Source organism: Anas acuta, chromosome 1, assembly GCF_963932015.1.
Source record: "Anas acuta chromosome 1, bAnaAcu1.1, whole genome shotgun sequence".
Classification (NCBI taxonomy): domain Eukaryota; kingdom Metazoa; phylum Chordata; class Aves; order Anseriformes; family Anatidae; genus Anas; species Anas acuta.
Window position 1 is genome coordinate 109256459 of NC_088979.1, and position 24229 is coordinate 109280687.

At 47.5% G+C, this 24229-nt stretch overlaps 1 protein-coding gene across 6 annotated transcripts in view; it reads right to left on the reverse strand.

Annotated features, from left to right (window-relative positions):
- Positions 1-3321: 3321 nt before the first annotated feature.
- ILDR2 (immunoglobulin like domain containing receptor 2) overlaps positions 3322-24229 on the reverse strand; it is a 34570-nt gene continuing 13662 nt past the window's right edge. For 2 of the 6 annotated variants that reach the window (XM_068692213.1, XM_068692209.1), the window contains exons 4-10: positions 20257-20313; positions 15757-15903; positions 14831-15007; positions 9599-9712; positions 7760-7970; positions 6149-6824; positions 3322-5623 (exon numbers count right to left, since the gene is read on the reverse strand). In XM_068692213.1, the coding sequence (XP_068548314.1) occupies positions 5588-5623; positions 6149-6824; positions 7760-7970; positions 9599-9712; positions 14831-15007; positions 15757-15903; positions 20257-20313 (1418 nt within the window). In that variant the 3' untranslated portion in view covers positions 3322-5587. Of the gene's footprint in view, positions 5624-6148; positions 6825-7759; positions 7971-9598; positions 9716-14830; positions 15008-15756; positions 15904-20256; positions 20314-24229 lie in introns of all 6 variants that reach the window. The other 4 variants (XM_068692227.1, XM_068692207.1, XM_068692220.1 and 1 more) reach the window with 3 other exon arrangements.

A 24229-nucleotide genomic window follows, 5' to 3' on the forward strand; every position in this document is an offset into this window, starting at 1 on the left:
AATGCGGTTCTCAGGGCACAAGTAAAGGCTTTGCAGGGTAAAAAACAAAAACAAAAGTGAGCAGGCGTGGCAAAGAACCACCAAGAGGCGCTGGAGATGAAAACCTTGCCATTTCCTTGACCCGAGTTTTGTTTTTTAAATGAGCCTGTCAGCTTTTAATTCATGCTTTTAAACTCAAATGTAACTAACAGCATCTTGGAATCCCATTTGCTTTCTATGACTCATGAAACGCTGCTCCCTCTGCCACTGCTCTCACCAAGGACAATGAAATCTGAATGGATTTGCTTCTGTTGTCTGCACTCCAGAGCTTACTGCAGCTGCCCTGGGGTTGAAAACAGTATTTACTTGTTTTGAAATTGTGTTCAGCTAGAATTTTTAAAATACTTCCAGTACCATCATTGCTTAGGCTTGGGAGAATATAGAGCAGGCTTGGGGTTTTCTTTTGTGTTTTCTGTACTTTTTGCCTTTATAGTGTTTTGTTTTTATTTTTTGGTGGTGTTTGTTGCTGTACTGGTTTTTGTTTTGTTTTGTTTTGTTTTTCAAAGTGCCACTTGGTCCACATCTAAACTGACCAGAACTGGTCAGGGAGGGATTACAAGCATGACACAACATGACAGGCAGAAAGGGAGAGAAGGCAAAGGTCCCTCCTGGCAAACGTCCCTGCACAGGCTGGGGCAAATGCCCAAAAGCAATTGTAAAGATCACAAGAGAACTTGCGTGGGAGTCATGGCAGAGTCCTTCCTTTAGTAGCAGCTAACTTTATTCTTAAGGTTGTTCTGTGCTTGATGCTGGTAATTCAGCTGACATTTTTGAGGTGGTATCAAAACTGATAGCCAACCCATCCCATTATGTACAAGGATGTCTTTACTGATCTCCCAGGGAATGGGAAAGTGGCTTCATGAGCTCCAAGTGAAGATGAGGATGAGTTCAGCAACACAGCTGCTGCAGAAAGTGCCTATGCCAGTGCTGTACCACAGGTTTCAGGAGTCGGGGTCAGTTCTGCAGCACCTGGCTTATACCAAAGGCCTCTTTGCTCCTAGACCCAGTCAAAGAAAGAGCTATATCTACTTCAGCTTTCATTTCCACATGTCCTAAACCTGTATTTAGTGACACAGAGCGGATCCTCCCCCACAACTTAATGTGAAAGGCCCCTAGAGAAAGAAGGTAGATCTATGCATTTCCTCAGTGGAACAGTCCATGACGTTGTATTTATTTTCAGAATAGCCCAGGCATGATAAACACTGTGTCCGTGTACCTGTAAAAGTTTGTAGCTATGTTTGGCTTACAAAATGTTGTGTGATTGCTCTTCTTAGAGATTCCTATCTATACAGGTCAGGGGCTGCCTTCAGAGAAGCAGCTTGGGAGGGGACCTTGGGTTAAATGAGACATACAGACCCCTCCGAGTATGTGCGGAGGGAGCAGTCAGTGTGCCCAAGGCAACCTGCAACCGCAGAACCTGCAACCGTAGGAGTAGGCTGGCAAGTTGGCTGAGAAAAGCTCTTCTGTGCAATGCCAGAAGGAGGCTGGTCACATGCCAGTGGTGCCATCCACGTGTGGTTAACTCTCCTAAAACCCCTCAAAAAATTATCTGAGAATGAGAGTTTTCCATTTTTAGAAGGCCAGTTTTTCATCTTAATATGCCTGCCTTTCTTTGCTGCTCCCTCCCACAAATTTCTCTGGCCAGTTTTAAGTAACTCTTTGAAGGAGATTCATATGTTAAAGTCTTCATTGGCTGCAAAATCATTTGTCTTATTTCTGTTGCAGGACAACTGGTATTACACACCTAGAGTGGGCTTGTCAGAAAAAAAAGGCCAGGGAAGCAGGGTAACTGCTGGTCCATGGCAGTGGTACCCAGAGAGTCACCAGCCAGAGCCAAAGCCACGATACAGTGAGCTGCTGAGGGGCCCACGCATCAAAGCAGGAGCAGAAACCTTCCAGGGAAACTCGGCACACGTTTCACAAAAGGTGAGCTGGGCCTGGGGCACATTGCCGATGGCTGTCTCTAACTTAATAACTCGGGCTACGATGTTTAGTTTCAGTCCCTCCCCCTATATTATATGCTAACACAAAGAATAATGCTGGCTGGCTGGCTGAGCTGATGTATGGTAGAGTTTCTCCAAGTTTCCAAGTATTCAAGGTGCTAACTTTGTTAACTTTCCATTTCAGGGGAAGTGGATTGGTTTGAGGATATTTGCACTAAAGCCACCACATGGAAATTTTACAATGTACCTTAAAGGAATAATGGGATTATTAAGAAGTCATCACCGTTGGCATTTATTTTCCCATTCCATTTACGTCAAAACTTTTTTCAGTAGCCCAGATAACATTTTCGACAGCACGGCCAGATTTATGCTCATGCTTGATCCTGTTGTTGCTCTAAGGGCTCATAATTTTTTTACAGGATTCACTCATCATCTTAGTTGTCTTCTTAGCTAGTCACTGTTGTGATGCTTCATTTTAAGGCCACAAAACCATCTGCATCCTTGACATGACTCAGACACCCATATCCTGTATGAAAAGGATTTTAATTTTATGCCAGCAATAAAAATTGATCACTGGAAAATTTATAATTTGAGACCCCGGTACACCCACGTCAGATTAAGTGCAGGAATCAGGCTCGTTATTGTCCAACGCCTGCATCCTGCGGGTGCTCTGAACGATGGTGCAGGCACAAAGCTACCCTTACCTCCTCTCTGAAACAAGTGACTCCTCACGGCCCTTCCATCAGCCTCTGGCTCCCCGTTCCTCTCTGCTGCTTACCCAAGAGTCACAAGTCACTAGGGCTAGGTAGCTATGGAGATGAAAGCCCTGCTCTATGTCACCCCTTGCTTTCTGATATGGTCCATTTGGTGCCTATGCAGATACATTTCCTGTGGGAAAAATAGAGATGGCTTCAGGACAGACACCATTAGTAACTGAGAACTCCTTCAGATTTGTATAGGGAGATACGAATGGGCTGCTAAAATACTTGGAAAATGTAAAATTCTAGAATAAAGGCACAGCCAACTGATGCATGTTGCCCAGATCTGACTTTAGGGAATTAAGACCTGCTCTTTTTTTTTTTTTAAGGCTGTTTTTTTTTATCATCTGGTAAAACATGTAGAATCACTAATCATAAAATCTTCAGTACTATTCCAGGTACTTGGGTTCAAAAGAAATGTTGGACAGTTCTTACGAACAATTGTTTCTACGGTTAAAATTGTTCTCTTGAGAGAATTAGCTTACAACTACTTTTCTACATGCTAAGTAAATAAAATGTCAACTTCCTAAACACAGTGTGCAAATACACTAAAGTACCAGGCATCAAGCAAACAAAAGTGATTCAGATAAACGAGGGGAAGGATTTCATTTTTAATATACACAACTCATTCCTGAGGGCTTGATCAAATCAACTACAGTGACTGAGATAAGGGACAGACACAAATGAAATGAGATTTTGAAAGCTCTGGCTTTCAGAGTGATTTAAAAGATACAGGTATTCAGAGAATGTTAAATCACTGTTTTGGCCCCTTTCTGACACAATTATTGTTGCAGACACACATTCAAATCTCCATGTAAAATGGTTCCTGGGTCTGCTGAATGTCTGATGACAGGACAGCAGGATAAACTCCCCTAAAATCAGAACGTAGAGGTTCCCAAGGTTTTTCATTCCAACAAAACGTTAACAGTTTTGCTGGTTGTATCAGCATATGTCAGAGGTGAAATATTTAATTTTAAATGGCACGTATTGTATTCTTCTCGAGGCACTGGAGTTGAGATGGAAACCACCTGCCAGCCTTTTGTTAACCATCCTGTGGTTCTCCTAGGAACATATGTTAAAGATGAGAAAAGATCAAAATACTTACAGTTTTGTCTCTCCAGCCATAATGCAAAGCAGAGTATGCCCCTACAGGATAATCCTTTGGCCAGGAAGACCCAGGACTAGAATTTACAAATCTGCACTCACCACTAGAGAAGCGTGGAGAAGACATCCTTGTGTCATTCACCTACTGTGAAAAACTGGAATGTCATGACAGCTGTGGAGACCATTCATCCTCTCCTCTGACCATTCCTGGTGAACTATATGGCGAAGGAGTAGTACAGAAAGTAATCTGCAATTTTTATGGAGAACTGCAGTGATGTTCATTAATCCAGTGTTCAAAAACGTATTGCTAGAGTGAGCACCTACCAAATTTGAGGCCAGGTAGCTACCAAACTTCCAGAGTTAAGAAAGATGGCATTTCAGAAGCTGACAGTGTCCATAACACAATATGGCACTAAATCGTTTCTAGGCCTGACAGCAATCAAGATACTGGACCTTAAAGTATTCCCGCCATTTTCCCTCACATTATGAATTTAGCAGCTAAAATTTAAAGAAATGACTGCATTATACCCTATGAAATCCAGAATGTAAGGCTTCCAGATGGTGTGAAGCACTCACTTCTAAATTCAGCTGTTCCTGAGACAACAGCCACTAAAATCATGTCACAACTGTAGTGACTGAAACAAGTGTAATTGAAAAAAGTGACTTTCAAAGCTTGTGTTCATCCACAGCATTAATTCTTTCTCCGTTGCTCTTACTGCTCTGTTCAGTGCCTGAGAACAATGACCAGAAAAGAGTGATACCAATAGCACAGAATGAAGATCCGCAGCCTTCTCACTGCAATTTTTCCCCTTTTGCTTCTTTAAAACAAAAAGGCCACTATGCAGAGAGGTCTGGTGGTGCTGGAAGCAGAACGCCAGCAAAACTAGGGCACTGCTTCTGATATGGTGGTGTAAATGTTCTAGCTTGAAGCTCTACAGGGCCATAGCTCAGCTGCAAGAAAATGCAACTTTATCAAAACAAATCACAGTTGGGGACGGGGGAGAAAAACACATCATGCTCTCATCACAAGAAAAGCTACTTTGATCCACTTTCAAAACAATACATCAATCTCACTTGCAACTCTCATCACAAAATGAACATAACTAAATATATTGAACAAACCAGCCCATACTTGTCTCTGTCTCTCTCTCTCTGTTCAGCCCTTGCCACAGAAACACCTCATCAGTCCCTGCTCTATGGTGTCTGAAAGGATGTAGATTTTCTTTCATAATTTAGGGCCTGATCAACTGGAGGCGGTCTGCAGCTGTAAGAACGAGGCCTCCTCCCAGCATGGGGATGCTGCTGAATAGGCTCCAAGTATAAGCATGGGATGATATTGATCCAAACAGAGAAGAGAGGAGACAGAGAGAGCAAGAGGTATGCACACAGGCCTCTCCCTGCACGTGAGACAGGGCAAGAGGCACAAAGGCAGCCTTGCTCGTAGTTCAGGGCTGCAGGGGCAGCAGGGACATGGCTGCCTTCCAGCGCAGAATGGAGGATGCCAGAGAGAGCCCTGGCCTCATTTTCTTTGCAGACTCCCAGAGCCTCTGAGATCAGGTGCTGTTCATGGGAGTCTGTCTCTTAGGAGAGCCTCTGCTCCCCTGATGAAAAAAACGATTTGAACTGAGTCCGAGACTGGTGGCTGCAAAGGTTCACGGGGGCCTGTTTTGCTTGTTGCTCTGTATCTTTTCCACCACAGTCACCTCGTGGTATCCAGCCCATCAACATGACATGTCCACAACTTCACACCACGAGGGACATCCTCGTTGGGAAATCGTTCTGAGAGGAAAGAGAGGAGACAAGTGTCAATAGGAGAGCACCCACAGAACGGACAAAGAGACAGATGTAGCTTCGACAGAGACACAACTGGAGAGTGACAACTTTTTCAGGCTCACGCCCCTGTTCTTTCTTGCACAGGCCACTTTGCTCAGGGCCAAGACCCAAGCTCTTGGCTCCCCCTCCCCAACAGCCACAGTCTCATCAGCCCTCACGAGCCCTGACTGGAGCAGGATGCTTCTCACTTGCTGGCATTCTGGGTGACAGATGCCTTTGGTGTGCATGGCACACGTGCACAGGGCCGTGGGCACGCACCCACAGGCATCTGTCACCTCACCCCTTTCATAATGATCCCGCTGAGGTCTCTCGCAGGGTTCCTCATGCTATCTGGGGTTCCCCACACTCTGACTCCATCCACACTCTGCCCTCTCCTGGAGAGCCCCCTGCTCCTGAACTCTGCTTTGTGACCCCCGCCTGGCGGCTGACGCCTCAGCGTATCTGGATCAGGAGCACCAGACATGGCCTCACTGTTTTCTTGGGCTCCTTTTTCCTCTTCTTGTCAGAGGCGTTGAGGTAGGCCTGCTCCCTGGCCCGGTACGAAGGGCCTCGGCTCAGCTCCCTCTCGCTGTAGGGAGGCAGGGTGTCCTCCCCATCCTCCTGGTCAGACGACGGTGACTGTGACTGCTGCTGCGACGGCTCGGGCTTGTAGGTAGAGGGTGGTGACCAGGCGTAATACGTTCCCCCTCCTCTCTGGCTGGGCTGCGAGCTCAGCTTTGAGGGGGTTTCACAACGGTCACCGCTTTCATCGTAGCTCCGGGATTTCCTCTCCAGGACGCTGCTGAGGTAGGAGTGATCGTATTTCTGGCTCCCTCCGGGCGTCCGGCTCACCAGCCGGGGCAGGTGCTTCTCCTCGTGGGCCCGTCTGCGGGGCGGGCTGTACGACCAGCCCCGATCCGAGTCCGTCAGCGGCTCTCGGTTCCCCCTGCTGCGCTTGGTGTAGTACTCCTCCAGGGAGCTGTCCTGGTGGTGCAGCCCTCCGCCACGCGACTCCGAGCGCTCGAAACGCCGAGTCTCCTGGCTGTCCGCCCGCCGGGCCCGCTGGCTGTAGGACTCTGCGAAGGCTGCCAGCTCGTCCATGGAGACGGCCGGCACTCCCACAGAGAAGCTCTTACGGGACAGCATCTCGGACTTGGATCTCTGCTGGCTGGAGGAGGGAAAAGGTAGGGTTAGAGGCCAGGATTCAGCTGCACTCATCCCCTCAGCAGCCTTCAGAGACAATGGAGGGAAGCGGGCGCTCCTGGGACATGAATCATCTGACCTGTTTTCATCCCCTTCTGTAGGAAGAGATGTATCACATCCTAGAAAAGCCTACTTCTCTCTGCTGACTGTAAGGGCAGCCTAGTGTGGAGAGCTCAGATTTTACAAGCCTAATGTTACCCAGAGATTAACCCCGGGATGCACCGTCCTTGTCCTCCACTATGCAGGGCTGAACTTTCTTTCTTCCCTTAGCCCCAGCACTTGTAGGTCTATGTCCTGCTGGGAAAACTCAAGAACCTGGCTACAGAAGCTCACAGGAGGGCAATTATGAAGCAGGTTTAAAGGGAGTGAACTGGCACAAGAGCCCAGTACTGAGGGAAATAAATACCTGCCATTGCTTTTGGGGGACTGGGCTGCTGGTATGAGGGAAGAAGCACATGATATCTCTTCTAGGCGCCAAAGTGCCAGTCCTTTAGACCTGGAATACAGGTCTTGCTGCACCAAAGCACCAGGGTGTGATTCCTAACACAGTGCACCAGCACTGAGAATTGCCTGAGGCATCAGGTACAGATCTCAACGAAGCACTTTGAGAAGGCGATTTTGTTTCTTACCTATCTCACTTTGCCATCCTACCTGGAATGGTGTCAGTACCTAGCACTGCCCAGCTGGGGAGGCTCCAACAGACCTGTACGAATCAGATCAATTCTGTTCTCATCTAAGACATCTTCCATCTCCACCTTTCTCTCCAGCTGCAACCCCTCCATCCTACTAGGCTGGACCAGAGCAGCAGGACATGGAGAAGAGCTACCAGTATATCTGTCCCTTCTCCTTAACTTACTACTTTGGCAGGTACAGTAACCTCCCAGACACAGCACTCCTCACCTGTGCCGGAAACTGTCCCTCTCATCTCTGTAATCAGAGACAGCCTGTGACCTTGACGTGCTGCCCCCGCCGATCACTCCTGCCCAGTACTCAGCATCCCCATCCAGGTCTCCTGCCGGAGGCAGAGGTTTCCTCCGCGCCTGGCGGTACGGCTGTCGGAAGTTCAAGTCGTCCTCATGCAAGGAGCTGAGTTCAGAGATGGTGTTGTTATCTGAAGGGGAGGATGCAGGAAAGAAATGAGATAGGCATCACCTAGTAGCATATGGGAGAGAAGAGAGGACCGGAAGGCTGTGGAAAGCCTGGCTGCAGATTTCTCAGACAGAAGCTGAACTGCCCTCCAATAAAAAAAAAAAATCAAAATGGAACCCAAGGTCCAAACCCTTGTGTGATCCTGCCTGAGACTCCTGGGGCTCAGTTTGGACACGTAGCTGGTGTTGGCCCTACAGGTCTTCTGAACTGGTTAACCAGTAGCCAGATGGGATATTCTAAGGGTATCTCAACTGGCATCAGATGCTTTTGTTCGGACAACAAAGTTCAGTCTTTGTGCAGAAATCCCCCCTCAGCCCTGCTTCACTAGCATGTGTGAGCTCAACACCCTCACGAGGTGGGCACTGTGCTTGGTGGTGCATCATCCCAGCAATTGTGCCACCTCCCCCTTTCCTGGTGTGAGACAAGCTGGCTCTGGATTTGGCCTGACTTGCTTAGTTAAAACAAAAACAACCCCCTCAAAAAAAAAATTTAAAAAAGTAAGAGACTGTCTGAATCACTGTCAGTCTCTACCCTGTCAAGCACATTGACATCTGGAGGCCTGACATACCAATCTGGAGAGGTCTTTTTATAGTAAATCTTGTGGGTGGAGAAGACAGTGTGCTCAGCAATGACTGTTTTAGAAGTACATATAATTTCTTAGTTATGCCTAATCAGTACAGAGCCTTGATGTAATGTCATTCCCTAAAACCCCTACCTTCATTGATTTGCAGGATCTCACGTGTCTGTTTTAAAAGAGCCTCTGCCAGTGCCTAAGATGGGCTAGCTCTGCATCAGTCAGATGCTGCATGGAGGAACCAAGCCCCCCAGCCAGCTGTTATCCTCAGAACAGCTAGAGGACAAACACCAGCACTGCAGGCCCTCCTCGTGCACATAAACTGTCCCACCACTGCACCTCTCCTAATGTCTCCTAATGCAGGAAGATCCTCGCTATGGTTTGCGCTGACACCCATTAAACACCCCTTCAGTCTTTATTTAGGAAAATAAAGCCTGCCAGAGGCTATAGGCAGACAGTGAGGAGTTCCATGCAGAAGCTCCTTTCTGAGCTTGCATCATGCCCCTCCCTTTCACTTGGCAGTGTCTGACTGCCAAGCCATCAGAGCTGCTGCTCATAGCGCCTCTGATCTTATGTTGACCAGTGTCACCAAACCTCCTGGCAATCCCCTTGCTTACTGAAATCTTTCTTGTAGTCCCTATTGCAGGGCAACAACCACTCCAAACTACCTTTATGTATCATTCGAACCATACCGAGGACACCGCAGCACACAAAACAGACCTGGCTTTTCAGACCATGATGATCCAAAAGTTCAATTGCCCAAGCAGCCAATTTTCGTGATAGTCTGAGTCTCCCACACCTTGTTCAGTCTAATGAAGAATGATTATTAGGTGACCAGTAACTCTTTAAAATCAGAACACATCTGCAGATTCCTAAGATCCAGATTTTATCCATCCCAAGATTAATATCCTAGAGGCTTTAGGCTTTAATACAAAGCCAGTGAACCTTTAGCTATGAATTTGCAGGGTACTTTTCAGGTCAGTGAAAAACAAAATCAAACCATTCTCATTCCTCACATCGTTCTCGCATCCTCCTAGCTGGGTCAAACTGAGCCAGTTCTTTCTCGACATAGTACAGCACCTTCATGGAGTCCCTTTCCTTGTCAGTCTGGATCCTGTACCCTTTGCGCACTGCTGGGGAGAAACGAAAAGAAAAGGATTTAGAGGAAAACACATTTAAGTTTGAGGAGACTTTCAGACGACATTGCTTCTACAGTTGAGCTCACATTTGCAGGCAGGTAGGCTGCATCTTCCAAAACAGTGAGTCAGTCCTTGCTTCAGAAGAAATTTGTCTCTAAGGTGGGATGTGAAGTTGTGAGCAGCTGCATCGTTTAGAAAGTTTGCAGCAACAGCAAAAAAAGGCTTGGAAATGCCCAATCTGTACAGCCAAATGCATCAAGTGGTGACACTGCCACAGTGATTCCACCTCCTACAGAGGATGGCAGGGAGAAAGGTAGAAGTCGCTTCCCCTTTCTTAGCACTACTGAAAGGATTTGTCATGGTATGGGAGAAGCAGTGCCAGAAGATCAGGCTTCCTCTACGCAGCAGAGGCTGTGAGCTCCCAGGCTGCAGGGGAAGCAGGTGGCTGAGCATGTGGGAGCTGTCACTCTGCAGGAGCGCTCCACACTCCCCAGCCCTACGAATTCTGCTCACACAGGTTGAAAAGCATGTGGCAGGAGATGCTCCAGAACACGGAAGGAAACATAGAAAGTCCCACAAAGCACATCGCACTGAGATCTATACCAAATCCAATAATGGGGCCAATCAGGTCACTGGGTAACTGTGAAACTGCTTGCTCTGGCACTCTTTACATGCTGCATTTTACAGAAAAGGTAGGTTTCACACAGACATTAGGTGCTTGACTCCACTTGCGGGGGAAGTCTGGACAGCTTTTTTGGCTTTATCACCTTCCTGTGTATAGAAGAGAAGCTCCTACACACCCAGAGCCTCAGCAGGTCTAATTCTGGCAGGCTGGCTCCATGCATGCTTTATGTGCTAAGCCTACGAATAGCCCGGCTACCTCAAGGCCAGTCTACAGGCAGCAAGCAAAAAACTCCACCTATTAGGACTTTGAGGAAAATAAGGCTTCTATAGCAGATTGTTTAAGAAACGTCTCAGCCTGGGGCTATTCGAAGATTGACAGAAACACAGGTCTCAGTCCCAAGGAGCTAACCCTGAAACTCAGCCTCATCAGAGCACTGCTGTAAGGATGAGTTGCACAGGGTTAGTGTGTTCCCCCGTGTGAAAACTGCAGCATTGCATGAGCCCTCCTCTTGACACACTATTTTAAAAAATACTTGGACAGTGGTAGTGAGCCAACCTCTTCCTTCTGTTTTATCCCATACCCCGATACATCAGTACCCAACATATGGGTTTGGTAGTACGTTGCATAGTATGCAGTGTGGGCTGAACGAGGACTTGGCAGAGGTATTCTTAGGCACCTTCTGTCCTAAACTGCTGCGCTTGTGCCTGTGCACTATGAAATAACCATGCTCTGCCTCAGAAATGGCTGTGCCATAGAAATTGGTGGAACAATTCCTGTAATAATCCTGCAAATTGCTTCAGGAGGAAGTGCTTTACCGTGGATTTTAAATGTATATATGTAAATTACCAGATCTTGAAATATTGCCTAGTGTATTTGTATTTGGGAAAGGTATTAGGTGTTAAAATGTAGTACAGGTCTCTCACAGTCCTGCTTTCAACATGTCTCCAGGACAAACCCAGATAGCTCACCTGATGGCAGTCTAGAGTTTCACAGTTGTTTATCATCACCATAAATATGTGTACAATGATTGTAAATGCACACCATGACTTACAGAACACAAGGAACCCTGCCTCTGCCTTCCAAAGTGGAAGACCAGCATGTCTCTTCAGGTCAGGTTGCTGCTACGAAGAGGAGCTGGACTGACTGGCCTCAGAAGTGGTGACTCCTGCTGCACTGACACAGCACGAGCAACAGCACTGCAAGTTCTCCGCTTAGCCTCACCATCACAGTTGACCTCTGGTCTGATACGCTGCCAGCAAAAAGTCATCTCACTGTTCTTCCTTCCAATGCATCTCCTAGGAGCTCAGCTGAGCCACCACCTCATTTTTACACAGGCCAACAACCAAACATTTGCTGGAAATGACTCTGACCTACTGATAGTCTTTGGGGAACTTGAGCAGGCAGCTTCCAGATTCTGTCGCACAAGGACCACTAATCACGCTGAAGCTGTGCCAAGTATCTATTTGGGCAACATCTTCAGCTCCTGGAACTGATGGGAGAATTAGCTCGGCTTCATGCTAGCTTCATGCTTGACTTGTTATTGCAGCTATGTATCAAAAGGAAAGTGACTTTCTTGGGTAATTCTGTAAGCATCCAGAAATTAACTTTGGAATTAAATCTGCAAAGATGACTGTGAGCAGCCCATAAAAAGGCTTTTCCATTACAGATAAGGCATATTTTGTCTCTACATTTATTTATTAAATACTTCCGGCAGTGATATTGAATGCTCAACTTATTAAACCTCTTTATTATTCCTTCGTGTGAGATTCAAAGATATTATTGCTTCCTCCTCATACCCTTCTTCATCCATAAATTGCCAAAATCCTTTAATAAGGTCTGCATATTTTTAGACCCATCTCAATTATAAGGAAATGAAGATGCAAAGATGTTAAGCACTTGTCCAGAACCATTCCATTAAGTCAAAGGGAATGGAACATTCTTCCCTGTTAGAGCATATTTTCTTCTCCTGAACAGTTCATAAATTTCTAATGCTTAATTTGTGTAACTATGGACACTTTTTTTATTCTTCTGTGGGTGGAACCAAGTCAGACAAAACTGTAAACTGTTTCCCTCCCCAGAAAGGACAGCACTACTATTTTTTTCAGGCAAGCGTGGTTAGGAAGCAAGTGATTTGTCATCCTTTTCTTTTTTTTTTTTTCACTTTCTATACTGGAGGTCTGGAGTTCAGCTCTCAAATTAAAAGCTTCCCTGTGCGCATGGTTTAGGGAATCTATGCCAGAGTCTCCAGGTAACCACTGCATTTAAAATAGAGAGCATACATCCTAAATTATGTGTTGCCAGCAGTCCTAAATACAAAAACCGAACGCTCGTTTTTATTTCCTGCTCAGCCCTAAGTTCAGGACCAAGTTCCTAAGCTTCACTGGAGCTTTGTCACATGGCGTTTATGTAACTGTAGGCAAATTTTTCAAATATTCTCGTGCCTTAGTTTGCTCACTAGATCACCTCACAGGGGTCAGCTACAAGCACACAAGCTAACTAGGGCAAAGGCTGTGCTTTCTAGACCGGCAGCCAGGATTACAGAATCCTCCAGTCTCCATCCCCTAGCGCTTCTGATCCTATTGACCATTTTTAAACGAACTAGACAGAAGTTTTTGGTATCAAAGATAGCAAGTTTTTACAAGTTTCAGATCAGACCTACAATAGCTGTGTGGAGGATGCAGAGACCATAATTAGTGCTCCTTCTGAGCAAAGACCTTCATTATCCATTCAACTATTATCTGTTTTGTTTAGCCTGCTGTCTGGCCAACCAGCAAATAAGCAGCTTGGACGAGCCATGTAACGTGTTCTCTCCTCTACTGCATGTAATTAGGGGATATTCTGGAATGATAACGGAGCTTAAGATACAAGGAAGAGAGCGCAGGGCATCAACCTCCGTTAGCTTCTCATTTAAATATTATTTAAATAAATAAAAAAAAAAAGCTTAAGAAACTGTGTTGCCTCTCCACAACAGTTAAAACTCACTATAGTAATAGTTTTACTTGCAATATGTAGTATTGCCTGTCAAATACTGAGTTGAAGGTTTAAGTCTTGACAGTTTGATTCAGATTATATAATAAATGCATTTTTTCCGTGTAATAACCATGGATGCTAAGAGCCATTCCATTTGGTTTCTAAACACATCCAGTTTTTATTCAGCATTTGTGCTCTGCTAGTAAAGCACAGCAGAGACAAGCACTGGGTTTGTGATTTGACTCTTAAAAAATCCCTAAGGTTCCCACAGCCAACATCGTGTTCTACAAGCAGTGACATTTTGCACAAGAGAAAAAAAAAAAGCACTGTGGCTTGTCATTCATCATTTTCTGACAAAGATTTTTGAATTGGGTACATTCTGCTTTGGATCAGTGACTGATTTATTTCCTATTTCAAAATGCACCATTCCAGAGCTCTGTTTTGATTTTGGTGGGGAAAAAAAAAGTATGACTTGAATGAAAATACTTCTAGTAATTCTGGAAAGGTTAATATATTGAGTGGAGCAGGGGAAGAATGTGGAAGATTATTCCAAAAGCTTAATTATTTGAGTAGGCTACTTGGTTGTGGAACTTTTTGGAACTGTCTTATCAACACACTGTCATGAGTAAATTTAACAATTGACAATTAGTGCAGAGCTTTCAAATCAGACATATGGCTGGATCAAGGGCTAATATACTGTGTCAGTTTGGTGACTATCTTGGTAAGTCACTGCTGCTGCTGCAGTATGTTTGAGTTCAGGCAGACACTCTGGCCCTGAAATGCTCCTAGGATGTGGCTAAATAGCCATTCTCTTCTTCCTTGAAGGCAACTTCCTTTACAGCAGAAGTGACCCTCACTGAGATAGAGGCACCATACTCATATTCTCTCTGTCTGACATTGATCTGTAACTCCCTTCCAGTTAGAAGCCTTTTACCACTCACATTTCATAAATGGGAAGGCTGAACAAGCCAAGCGACCTACTGACTTCTGTAAGGTATGGGAGGGGATCCAGCTGCAAATGCTCTTGGGCAGAAATGACAAGGGAGCACGTACCTGCGCTCAAATTGCTACAGGGACAGTAAAACATGCTGCAGCAAAAACTGCTGCCAGAGGAGAAGCAATGCTCTACACACAGCAGCAAAAGCAGTTTACCAAGACAGAGCAGCTTGCAAGGCATCGGCTCTAATGGGAAAACAGCCACTGCCTCTGCTCTCCTGCAACCACCTTCATTCATCCTTTTCTCTCCTGCAAGCAAAGGTTTAGAAAGGGGCCCAGAGCACGAACCTGGCCTCTGGTTCTCTGCTAGTCTAATTCAGTACCCCCAAACAAACATTTTACTGATGGCACTAGAGAAGTTGGCCCACATGGCCCTAAGGGATGCAAATGTCATTGTCAGCACCAGGATTAAAATGCAGTTTGTCTGTGTTTATCCTGTTCAAAGATGCTTGCCCCTCCCATTCGCAGCCCTGCTCCCAGGAAGAGGACTGAATGCTGTGCTTGGCACTGCAAATTACCATTTTGGCTTCCTCCAGTGGCGTCGCTTGGGGCTAAGGGAGGTGGGTGCGACTTGTCCATCAGCACAGCAGGAGATGGGACACCAGCCACAGGGACGCTGGGGATGTAGTATGGACCTGGCATGGAGGAGACCGCAGGAGGGTACCCTGCCTTTGCTGCCTTGCCTGCTACGTACACTGAAAAAGAAAAAACAGCAGTCAGCATCACACCAGCCTCCCCCAGACCCACACGGCTTGTGGCAGAAACCTGCACATCGCTGACATTGGTGACAACCCAGCAGGAGACAACTGGACAAGTGAAATGACAGGGGCCGATACGAATTTCTCTAAGCCTCAAATAGCACTGAGGGGAGTTTTAAAAGTGCTCACGGCACATCGTGTGAACACTCCGAGACGCCCAACATCTGGAAGATATCTGGCATGTTAGAGCCAGCATTTCTGCTGCCACAACTTAGTGGCAGTTAAGCTTTAACAACAACTCATGTCTCAAGCTGCAGGGATGAGGCTCATGAAGCTTGACAGATCTGCCTGAACCTGACCGGGAACCTTGCTGGGTTGCAAGGATTTTGCAGTGTTGCAGAGGGCAGCTGCTTCGCACTGTTGGGAAGAAACCTCCCAAGATGCTTTTAGCTCTGCCCCCGCAACACTCACTGACATGACAGCAACTTTGGAAGGGGAGCATGACACTGTGGAGAAGCAGGCACAGCTGCCAAGGCAGGGAGGCCTCGGAGAATCACATTTGTAATTAACTTTGAGCGCTCAAGCATTGAGCAATAGGTCAGATGCTTCACTCCCTGAGAACTAGTTCTAGAGTCAAGCAGAGTGCTCAGGGCAAAGGAAGCAACATTAGCACATTCTCCTCCTGTTCTGCCAGGGAGCAGAATAGGTAAAGGAGATCTGTGCCAGGCCTGGACGGGGTCACTCACGCGCCCGGGGACAGCAGCAGGATTCAGGACAGCAGGGGCAGCGGACGTAACAACAGCAGCTGTGTGGGCAGCACTGGCACCAGCAGATCCCCACCAGGAGGAAGAACAGGAACGCGCCCAGGATCACCAGGCCCACAAAGACCCACTCTGGAAAACACGGGGAGAAAAAGAGATACTTACAGGATTGCACATCGCTGGGGAAGCGAACAGCAGCAACATCATCCCAGTGGAGAGCACAGGGGCAGAATAGATGGTGGGGCTTTGTATAGAAACAGGCTCCCTCCTGGTTTAGGACCACGTCAAAGCAGAAATGGCACATGGCAGTGAGAAACAGAGCTACCAAAATGTGGTCCCTTCTCAGCCTCTCTGGCTGGCTCAGAGGAAACCCTTCATCCCGTGGCAGACCTGTACAAATGCTGCAGGACATGCCCTATTAGCATTTGGGTCTCATTAAAGACTCATTCTTCTCAGCCATGTTCATGCCCTGCTTATGTGTTTGTTCCCTACCCATATTCCAGTTTTAATGGGACAAACGACGGTGAAAAGCAGGCTATAAATAGCCCAGTAAATGAGCCAGGCCTGCCCCTTCACAACTAGGCCCACGCACACAATTATTCTTTTGAATGTGCTGAACGAACATCCTATTCAGGCGCTGCAGCCAGCCAGGAAACCTAACAACCACTTTTTCTTTTTCTTTTTTAATTTTCACTGAAGCCTCAGATGAAGTCTGTACAAGTGACAGGGCAAAAGGGATGGTCCACAAAAACTGTGATGGGGCTGCAATGGGCTCTATTTACATTGCATGGAAAGGGGAGCTAGGAAAGGTCCCTAACACTCTGCTGCCAGGAAATCTGTAGCAGCAGCAGCAGCCAAGGTGAGGGCAGGTGCCCTGCCTGCCATGGGGCAGCTCTCAGCCCTTCACTTCACCGGGGATGGCGGGCACATGGGTGCACGTGTTGCCACATGGCAGTTCCCTGGATCAAGGGAATGGTCAGCAAACGCATGTGGACCAAGAAATTTCAAGACTTTGAATGCAGAGGAAGCCTGGAGTTGGTTTTACATCAGAGAGATGTACCAGCCTATCTGGAACTCAGCCCACTGGTGAGGGAAAACCTGCGGGGAAAGACACCAGAGGTCCCCAGGTGGTTCTTCAACCACCTTGGAAAGATGGCAAGAAGGCAAAGAAAGAAGCGGTGGGGCTGCTCAGCAGTGGGGTGGGGTTTACGCCATGAAAAGCAGCAGCAGCGGGCCACTCTTTCTGAACAGAAGTCAAGCATTCTCTACGTGGCCTCCTGGCACAATGGGATTTGGGCTGCAGAAGGGTTGGTACAAGAGCTGCAATGCAAGGATGGAATGACACTAAGTGAAATGAAAAGTCGAGGAAAATGTTGCTCAGCTTGGAACAACCAAAATACAATTACTTCTAGTTCTTAATAAAACGCAAAAAAGAGAGATCTCATTTTTGATTCATCCACGGCGTTGTTTGAGCAGAAGCAAAATTCTTTTCTTTGTTAGCATTTTCCTTCACTCTTCTACAAATAATTGCCTTTTGTAAATGCAATTTTTAATTTCAAACTTACGAATGTCAGTGAAAGATCTGGCATTTACAAATCAAAACACTTCATTTCAGAAGTGTAAAGTGAAACATTTTATGTTTTTTGAATATTTGATTTCTCTCTTGGCTGAAACAGATGAATTTCATTTAAACTTGCAGATAATTTTGGTCCTTGTGGAATATTTTTTGGTGAAGTTACTCTATGTTGAGAAAAACTCAGCTAATGAATAAGGAAATAGCTGGAGGGAAGCATTCATGAATGGAAAAGTAACAGCTGATAGGAAATTGTTAATACAGTTCCTCAGGTACCAGTTCTAGGAGCCATCTTGTTTAATGTTTGCATGAATGACCTTGACACAGAAAATAACAATGCATTAATGCAACTTAAGGGGAAGAGGTAGGGAAGCATTACCAACAAAGATGAAGACTAGAATATCTTATAGAAAGGGCAAGTTGTCCTTGGGCAGGCCTACAATAAGAAACATGTAACACAGCATATATATGCTGAATTTCAGGGTGTGCAGCAATACTTCCAGGGTCACACATTCAAGGATCAAGAACAGTTTCTGCTGTGAACAGGACTTCATTTCTTGAAAGCAACCAAAAAATAAAGGACACGCTATACTGTTCCATCACAGGACAAGTGTAACCACTTGGGCTTTACAGCCACAAAAATTGTAATTGTAATCCTGTGCCCCACAAAGGAGGAATTTCCAGTAGTGTTAAGGAATGCCTTCATACAAGGCCTCCAAGTAACTTCATCTGAAGTTATTGACATTATACAACCCTGATCATCTTTGTACGAGAAAAGATGGATTCAGGCTGCAGCTCATGCAAAGCAGGGATTCAAGAGCGAAGAACAGATTCGACAGCCTGCCTCGTACAGAGAGAGCAGAAGCTTGCTGCGTTAGCCTGTCATGGAGAAGGCTGTGGGCAGACATAGTCGCTGCCTGGAAATACGCTAGGAGCATGAATGCTAGGGGGAAAAGCAATTATTATAGTTAAGGGTCCTAAATAAATGAGCATAAACAGGCTATGAGTAATGTAGAGGGAAGCTAGAAGCAGCACATCAAAGAAGGCAATCTGATGTGAGAGAGAAAGGCCAAAACCAGGCTACTTTTAAGTTTTTTTATTTTTTTTTAAGTTTGCTAAGCTTATGAAAAGCATGAAATAACATGGTGCTTGGGATAGCATGTAAGACAGTAAGCCAGACTTCTTTCCCTGTACTTCCGAAGTCTACGCCACTCTGAGCAGGGCAGAAGCTTGCTTCTGTCACGTTCTTGTCATGAAATATTACTGCCTGATGGAAGCGGCCAGCCACAGCTATGCAATGCAGCTCAGGTGTCAGGTCTCCAGAGCTGTTAGTGAGCTGTTCACTAATAACAGATAAAAGCCTGGTGGAGGAAAAAAACAAACAGCAAGTCCACTGTAAGTGTACTTGTGGTCCTCCTGAAAATGTTCTAGGAGTATAAAAAGAGATCAGGTTAGTATATATGTTATGTGTTACTCAGCACTAGGAGAAAACATCTGAAATCCATATCCCAGTCACAGGGAGGATTTGATCTCGCAGAGTTAGACCATTTGTTTCTGCGATAAGGTTAAGAAAACAGAAGAAGAGCTCACTGGCTCCTCCTGAATGCACAGAACCAGGAGTTCAACCAGTCTTACCTGCACTTCCCTAATCCTCGCCCTGCTACAACAGCCATTACCTTCTCTCACTGCCCTTCCAGATACAACTGTGTAACCCTGAGGTGTAAACCTTTACCAAGCTGAAACGCTATGAACTTCACTGTCTGGAAACTAGGGGTTTGTGCTTGCAAGAGGATCTGATTTTGTTAATTCAGGTAACAGGTAATGCAGGAGATGTGTGGTCTGTCACTGCCTTTCATACTTTATTTTTTATACGTATGCAGTGGGGGTACCAGAAAGCTACCTGGCCAACATACAGGAATTGTACGCCCATCCAATAGGACTGTAAATAGTGGGGAAAAAAAGGCATTAGGCAACAGAGAATCAAACTCTGTCTATGCTGAAAAGGCCAATCCCTCTCCTACCATGCTGAGCTTCCAGGGAGCTCTGGGTTTCACTGGAGGTGGAGGAGTGTCTGCCTTCTCTCCATTTGCATCTCTGGGACAGCTTTGAAAATAGCTTCACACATTTATATGGAGATGTATTTCTGCACAGAAGTGTGAAAGAATGCCTTCCTGGGCACTGTCAGGGGATGATCATGACTCCAGGGCTAGATGTTCCCACAGTTCTTCCCTTCCAAGGACAGCATGTTGCAGTCTGTTTCCTCTTTAAGGAGTGCCCCAGTTGGTGGCTCTTATTAGTTTGCCTAGCGAGGGAGTTGTCACGGGCAGAGACCCCTTGCAGCCAGCCCAGCCACCTGGAGTTACCTGGGACAATGTCCAGGACACACAGTGCAGGAGGACCCGTGCCACCGCCGGGTTGCTAGCCAGTGCTCTATTTCTAGCACCTCCTGTGCTGCCATCTGGGGCGATGGCTGTAACAGTACCTGCAGCACAGAGCCCAGGGAGGGGAAGCTACTGGTGCACAAGAGAGGATGACGTACAGGGCCATATGGGCACACGAGGCTGCTGAGGTCTCCACAGGCTAGGGCAGCGTTGCCTTTGTTCTAGCTGAGAGCTTGATACAAAACTTCTTCTGCACTGGGCTGGCATTTCTGCTCTCACGCTGACCCTGGCACGGCATTAACCATTTCTCTGAGTTGCCTCCCAGCACGGCCGCTCCTCCCCCAGTCCCAGCATCAGCTCTCAGTTCTCAACCCAAGACCCGTTCCCAGTAAGCAATAGGCTTTTTTCTCTTTCTTCCCCAGATAAAGTACACATAAGAGTAAAACGTACACCACACAAAAGATGCTGCAGAGGGATAAACAGACAAGATGACAGATGACTGCATAATTAAAGGGTGAAATGGCTGAATACCTGGCATAATCTCCACAGCAAAACTGGGCAAGAGATCAGCAAGCAGCCCTGTCCTGCCTAGAAAAGACAGAAGGAGGAGAAGAAGGAGAGAGGTTACTGCAAGAAAAACACACTTCCCAGCCCCTGCCTTTGCCACCAGTCCCCTTCCTCATCAGCCCACTCACACCCCTGGCAACCACAGATGTCATCATGCTCAACGCCTGGTGTCTGCCTCAGCACCTTTACCATTTCTCTGCCCATGCATTTTATCAATTTCTCTCTTCACCAGCAGTGCTTGGGCGGAACACAGCTTCTCTGAGTTAGGCACAAAATGACAAGAAGAGGGGGGTCCCCTTAGTGTGATTAGAAGGTAGCATCTTTCTGGAGTTATGCCCTACACATGCAAAAAGCTCCTGGAAATACACAACATCCCTCCAACAGAAAGATTTGGTTTACTTTAAAAATATACTGATGCATTTTGAATGGATGTGCAACATCTTTAACCCAAGGCCCCTGACAGCCACATGCATTCAACACCCACAGGTGGTGCCCTCCCTGTGGGGCTCTGCAGCTCCAGAGACAGCTCCAGGAAAGCACAACTGTGAGTACGTGCCACTTCTCTCCAGATGCACGAGCAGCTTGATGAGGCTGTATAATATAAAGCCAACTCTGGAGTGAAGCAAACCAACCAGGGAAGGACTCGTGTACAATTTCACAGAATCATTTTGAAAAAGGAAAAGAAAAAAAAATAATTTGACTTTTAATTTAGAACTGAACACAAACAGAATCCAAGCTCAAAGGCAGCTTGGTGCCTATTTGTTTTGGCACTGTGCGTCTGGGATATTTCTAATACACAGCAAACATCCTACACAGTGTTCAGCTATAATTCACACACACTTGTGCATCAGCAGAACAGGACTGTGTGCAGTTGTGTCCCTCTTTTAAATAGCACCAGGATCATGCTCAGTTTTTTTAAGACATGGTAGAAGGTAGGAGAGCTGTGCTCTAGAGAGGCATACGTTGTGGCTGGACCTTAGCTGATGCAGCTGCGGGTTAGCCAGTGAAAAAGGCAGTAGAAAGCAACCCCACGTGTCCTCCAGGTCCCGCACCGAGCAGCGCTCAGACACAATGATGAATTGGGCCCCAAGTTCCTCGGCCTCAAGCCTGTCCTTGAAGTGTGTTATAATAAAAGAGATTGCTACTCTCTGTTTTTCCTCAGTGCTGCAGCTGAGCTTCTGTAGAGATCAAAAATCCACCAGGATGCCTGCTGGAGCCATAATAAACATCCTCTGAATACAGGCAGTGCTTTGCAGCCAGTTGCAACTCATCAAAGCTGTCTAGGGCTCATTGTACCACCACCACGAGGTGCTCCCGAAGCCGTAGCAAACGACACGGTTCAGGCAATTGTTCCTCATTTACTACTTCGAAACAGGACTCCTGCCATCCACCTACTGCAATATTTTCATCTGCATATAGAAAGAGTTTCACGACACTGGTAGTCCATTCGCTGGAAGGCTCAAGTGTCCAAACTGCTCACAGGGAGCTTGTTAAACGAGAACACTTATGCACACTCTCTGCTCTCTAGATATGAGCATGCACGTTACATGCACAAGGTAAGTGCTGGGTGTCACAAGTGGGCTCCAAACGTATGCCTTGTGTCGAGATGTACCACATTTACACTGTGTTCCATACGCACATTAAATATATCCTCTATTTTCTCAGCACGCACAAACAACATGCAGTTCTTGTGCAGGACTCCGCTCCTGCCTGTGAACAGCATACACATGGGCCACAAGCTCGCAGAGCATCGAGGCAGACACCTCCATGCAAGCTTGTGTGTAGTCCTCGCCTGACAGCAGATGTCAGTGTCCAAACAGCTGCAAGTAAAGGCCTAATGGGGTTTGGGGTGGCAGAGGTCAGGTAGCAACAGCACAGAGCAAAAGCTCCATCTTGCTGGCCCAAGAGGCTGCCTGCTTTGTTTTGAACCCACCCAGAAAGCCTCAATCCCTGCACGTGCTGGGGCCTCATGACCCCCAGGAGGAACTAACTGCGTGTTCAAGGGGCAAGCAGCATCCCTCAGAAACAGCAATGCTGTTTTTCACAGCAGTGCTGTGAGAATTTTGGTTACAAAGACAACTGGGGGCTCTGTCCCCATCCCAAATTAATTCCCCATTAATCCTTCTCCCCACCGCCAGGTCCAGGAGGGTGAGGCCAGGCCTGGCCACAGGGACGAGGCAGGAGGCTCAGGCCAGTGCCCCTCACAAAGGCTGACCTTCCTCTTCTGCCAGCAGCAAGGAGCAAAGCCAAAACACCCCAAAGCAGACCACAGGTGCCAAGTTGCAGCGCTGCCCCCCATCCGCAAGGGCTCCGTGTCCTCTGTACAAGCCCCCGCCCCTGAGCCCCCACAGGCACTGTGGGATGCAAGAGGGAATAGAGGATATAGAGGACGGCCCCATTTACCAGGGTCATCCAGGAGGCTCTGACTGAGCCAGGAGTGTGTCCTCGTCCCAGCACGGATCTGGGACACGTTCCCATCTCTATTCCCACCGCACTGGAGGCTGCGCTCCCCCCGCAGCAGGCACCCCTTGTGCCCCAGGCCTTGGTCAGCCCGGAGGGGGGAGGCAGCCCGCCAGCCTCCAATGCTGTGGCAGAGGAGCATGGCAGGAAAAGCGGAGGATAAAGGGGCGAGGGAAGAGCTGAGGGGGTGCAGTGTGGGTCCCGACGGTGCAGAGACACAGGGGGCACGTGGGGACAGCAGTCAATACACAAGAGGAGGGCGGGTGGCAGCACGAGGGTACAAACAGCAGCAGCTCAAGGAGAAGCAGGAATCAAGCAGCTACTTAGCAAGAGTCTGCAGAGAAAAGACACGACAATAATTAGGGAAAGTGGTACAGCTGAAAAAGAAGTGACGGCAGGAATGAAGGAGGTGCAGGTGCAGTCAGGAACATGGCAATAGGGTAAATACAGGAACATGGTAAACACTGGTGACTGCATAAATACCACAAATATTGGGTAAATACGGGAATAACTGTTGAATTGGTGTCCCTGTTGGAAACCACCTGCAGCAGCAGGGCCCACGGGAGGCAGCAGCTGCAGAGGGAACAATTTCTTCCTCAGAGGCGGAAAAATGTGCCAAGCCATGCCACGGCCAGAGGCCTTGGCACGGGACGCTGTCCCGAGGGGAGGCTGGAAAGCACCGGGGAGGAAGCGTGGCGCCTGTAAACCCGCCGCTTTTCCAGGGAAGCTGCTGCGAGATTTATTGGGAGAGCAGGGCTCCGCAGCAAGTAGGGCCCTGTAAACTTTATCCTTTCTTCCCATCCTTCTCTTCCCTCTTTCACTCGGAGGGAGAAACAGCAGCAGCCCTTCTCGGAGATCAAAGTTTTAGCAGGCAACAAAGACCTCCGAGGAGGCTGTTGCCATGGCTGCCTTGGTAACGGAGGCCTTTTAATCACGCCAGCCTCCTTTGTGAGCAGCGTGTGGCTGTCGCTGGCAAATAGGCAGGAAAAGAGGGGTAAAAAAAAAAAAAAAAAGCCTTGGCAACAAGTAGCACTTGTAAATGGCGTGAAATAAAGAACCAGGAGCGGCCTGGCCTGGGACGAGCGGGATTGGACCGCGGTGACAAAGGAGGCAGCGCAGCGGTGCAGGGCAGGGCAGGAGCAGTGGACACAGGACGCCCAAGGAGGATGAAGGACGTGTGTGCCGGGGCTGGGGGGAGGCCAGCGGCCTTCCTGGCCTCCAGGCCTCGGCCAGCTTTCTCAGCAGAGGCTCCCACGCCCATAGCTCCCTTTGCCTGCTGGTGCTACCTGCCTTCAGTCACGGAGGCACAGCTCAAGGTCGGAGAGCCCTCGCTGGGACGCTGCTCGCAGACACATCCCCGGCGGAGATCTGGCCCTCTGGTCCCCAGCACGTGGCTGCTAGCACCGCCATCCCCGCCAACTGCTGCGACCAAGTGCTGGCTCCGATGCTGCTGGCAGCCTCTCAGTGAAATGCAGCG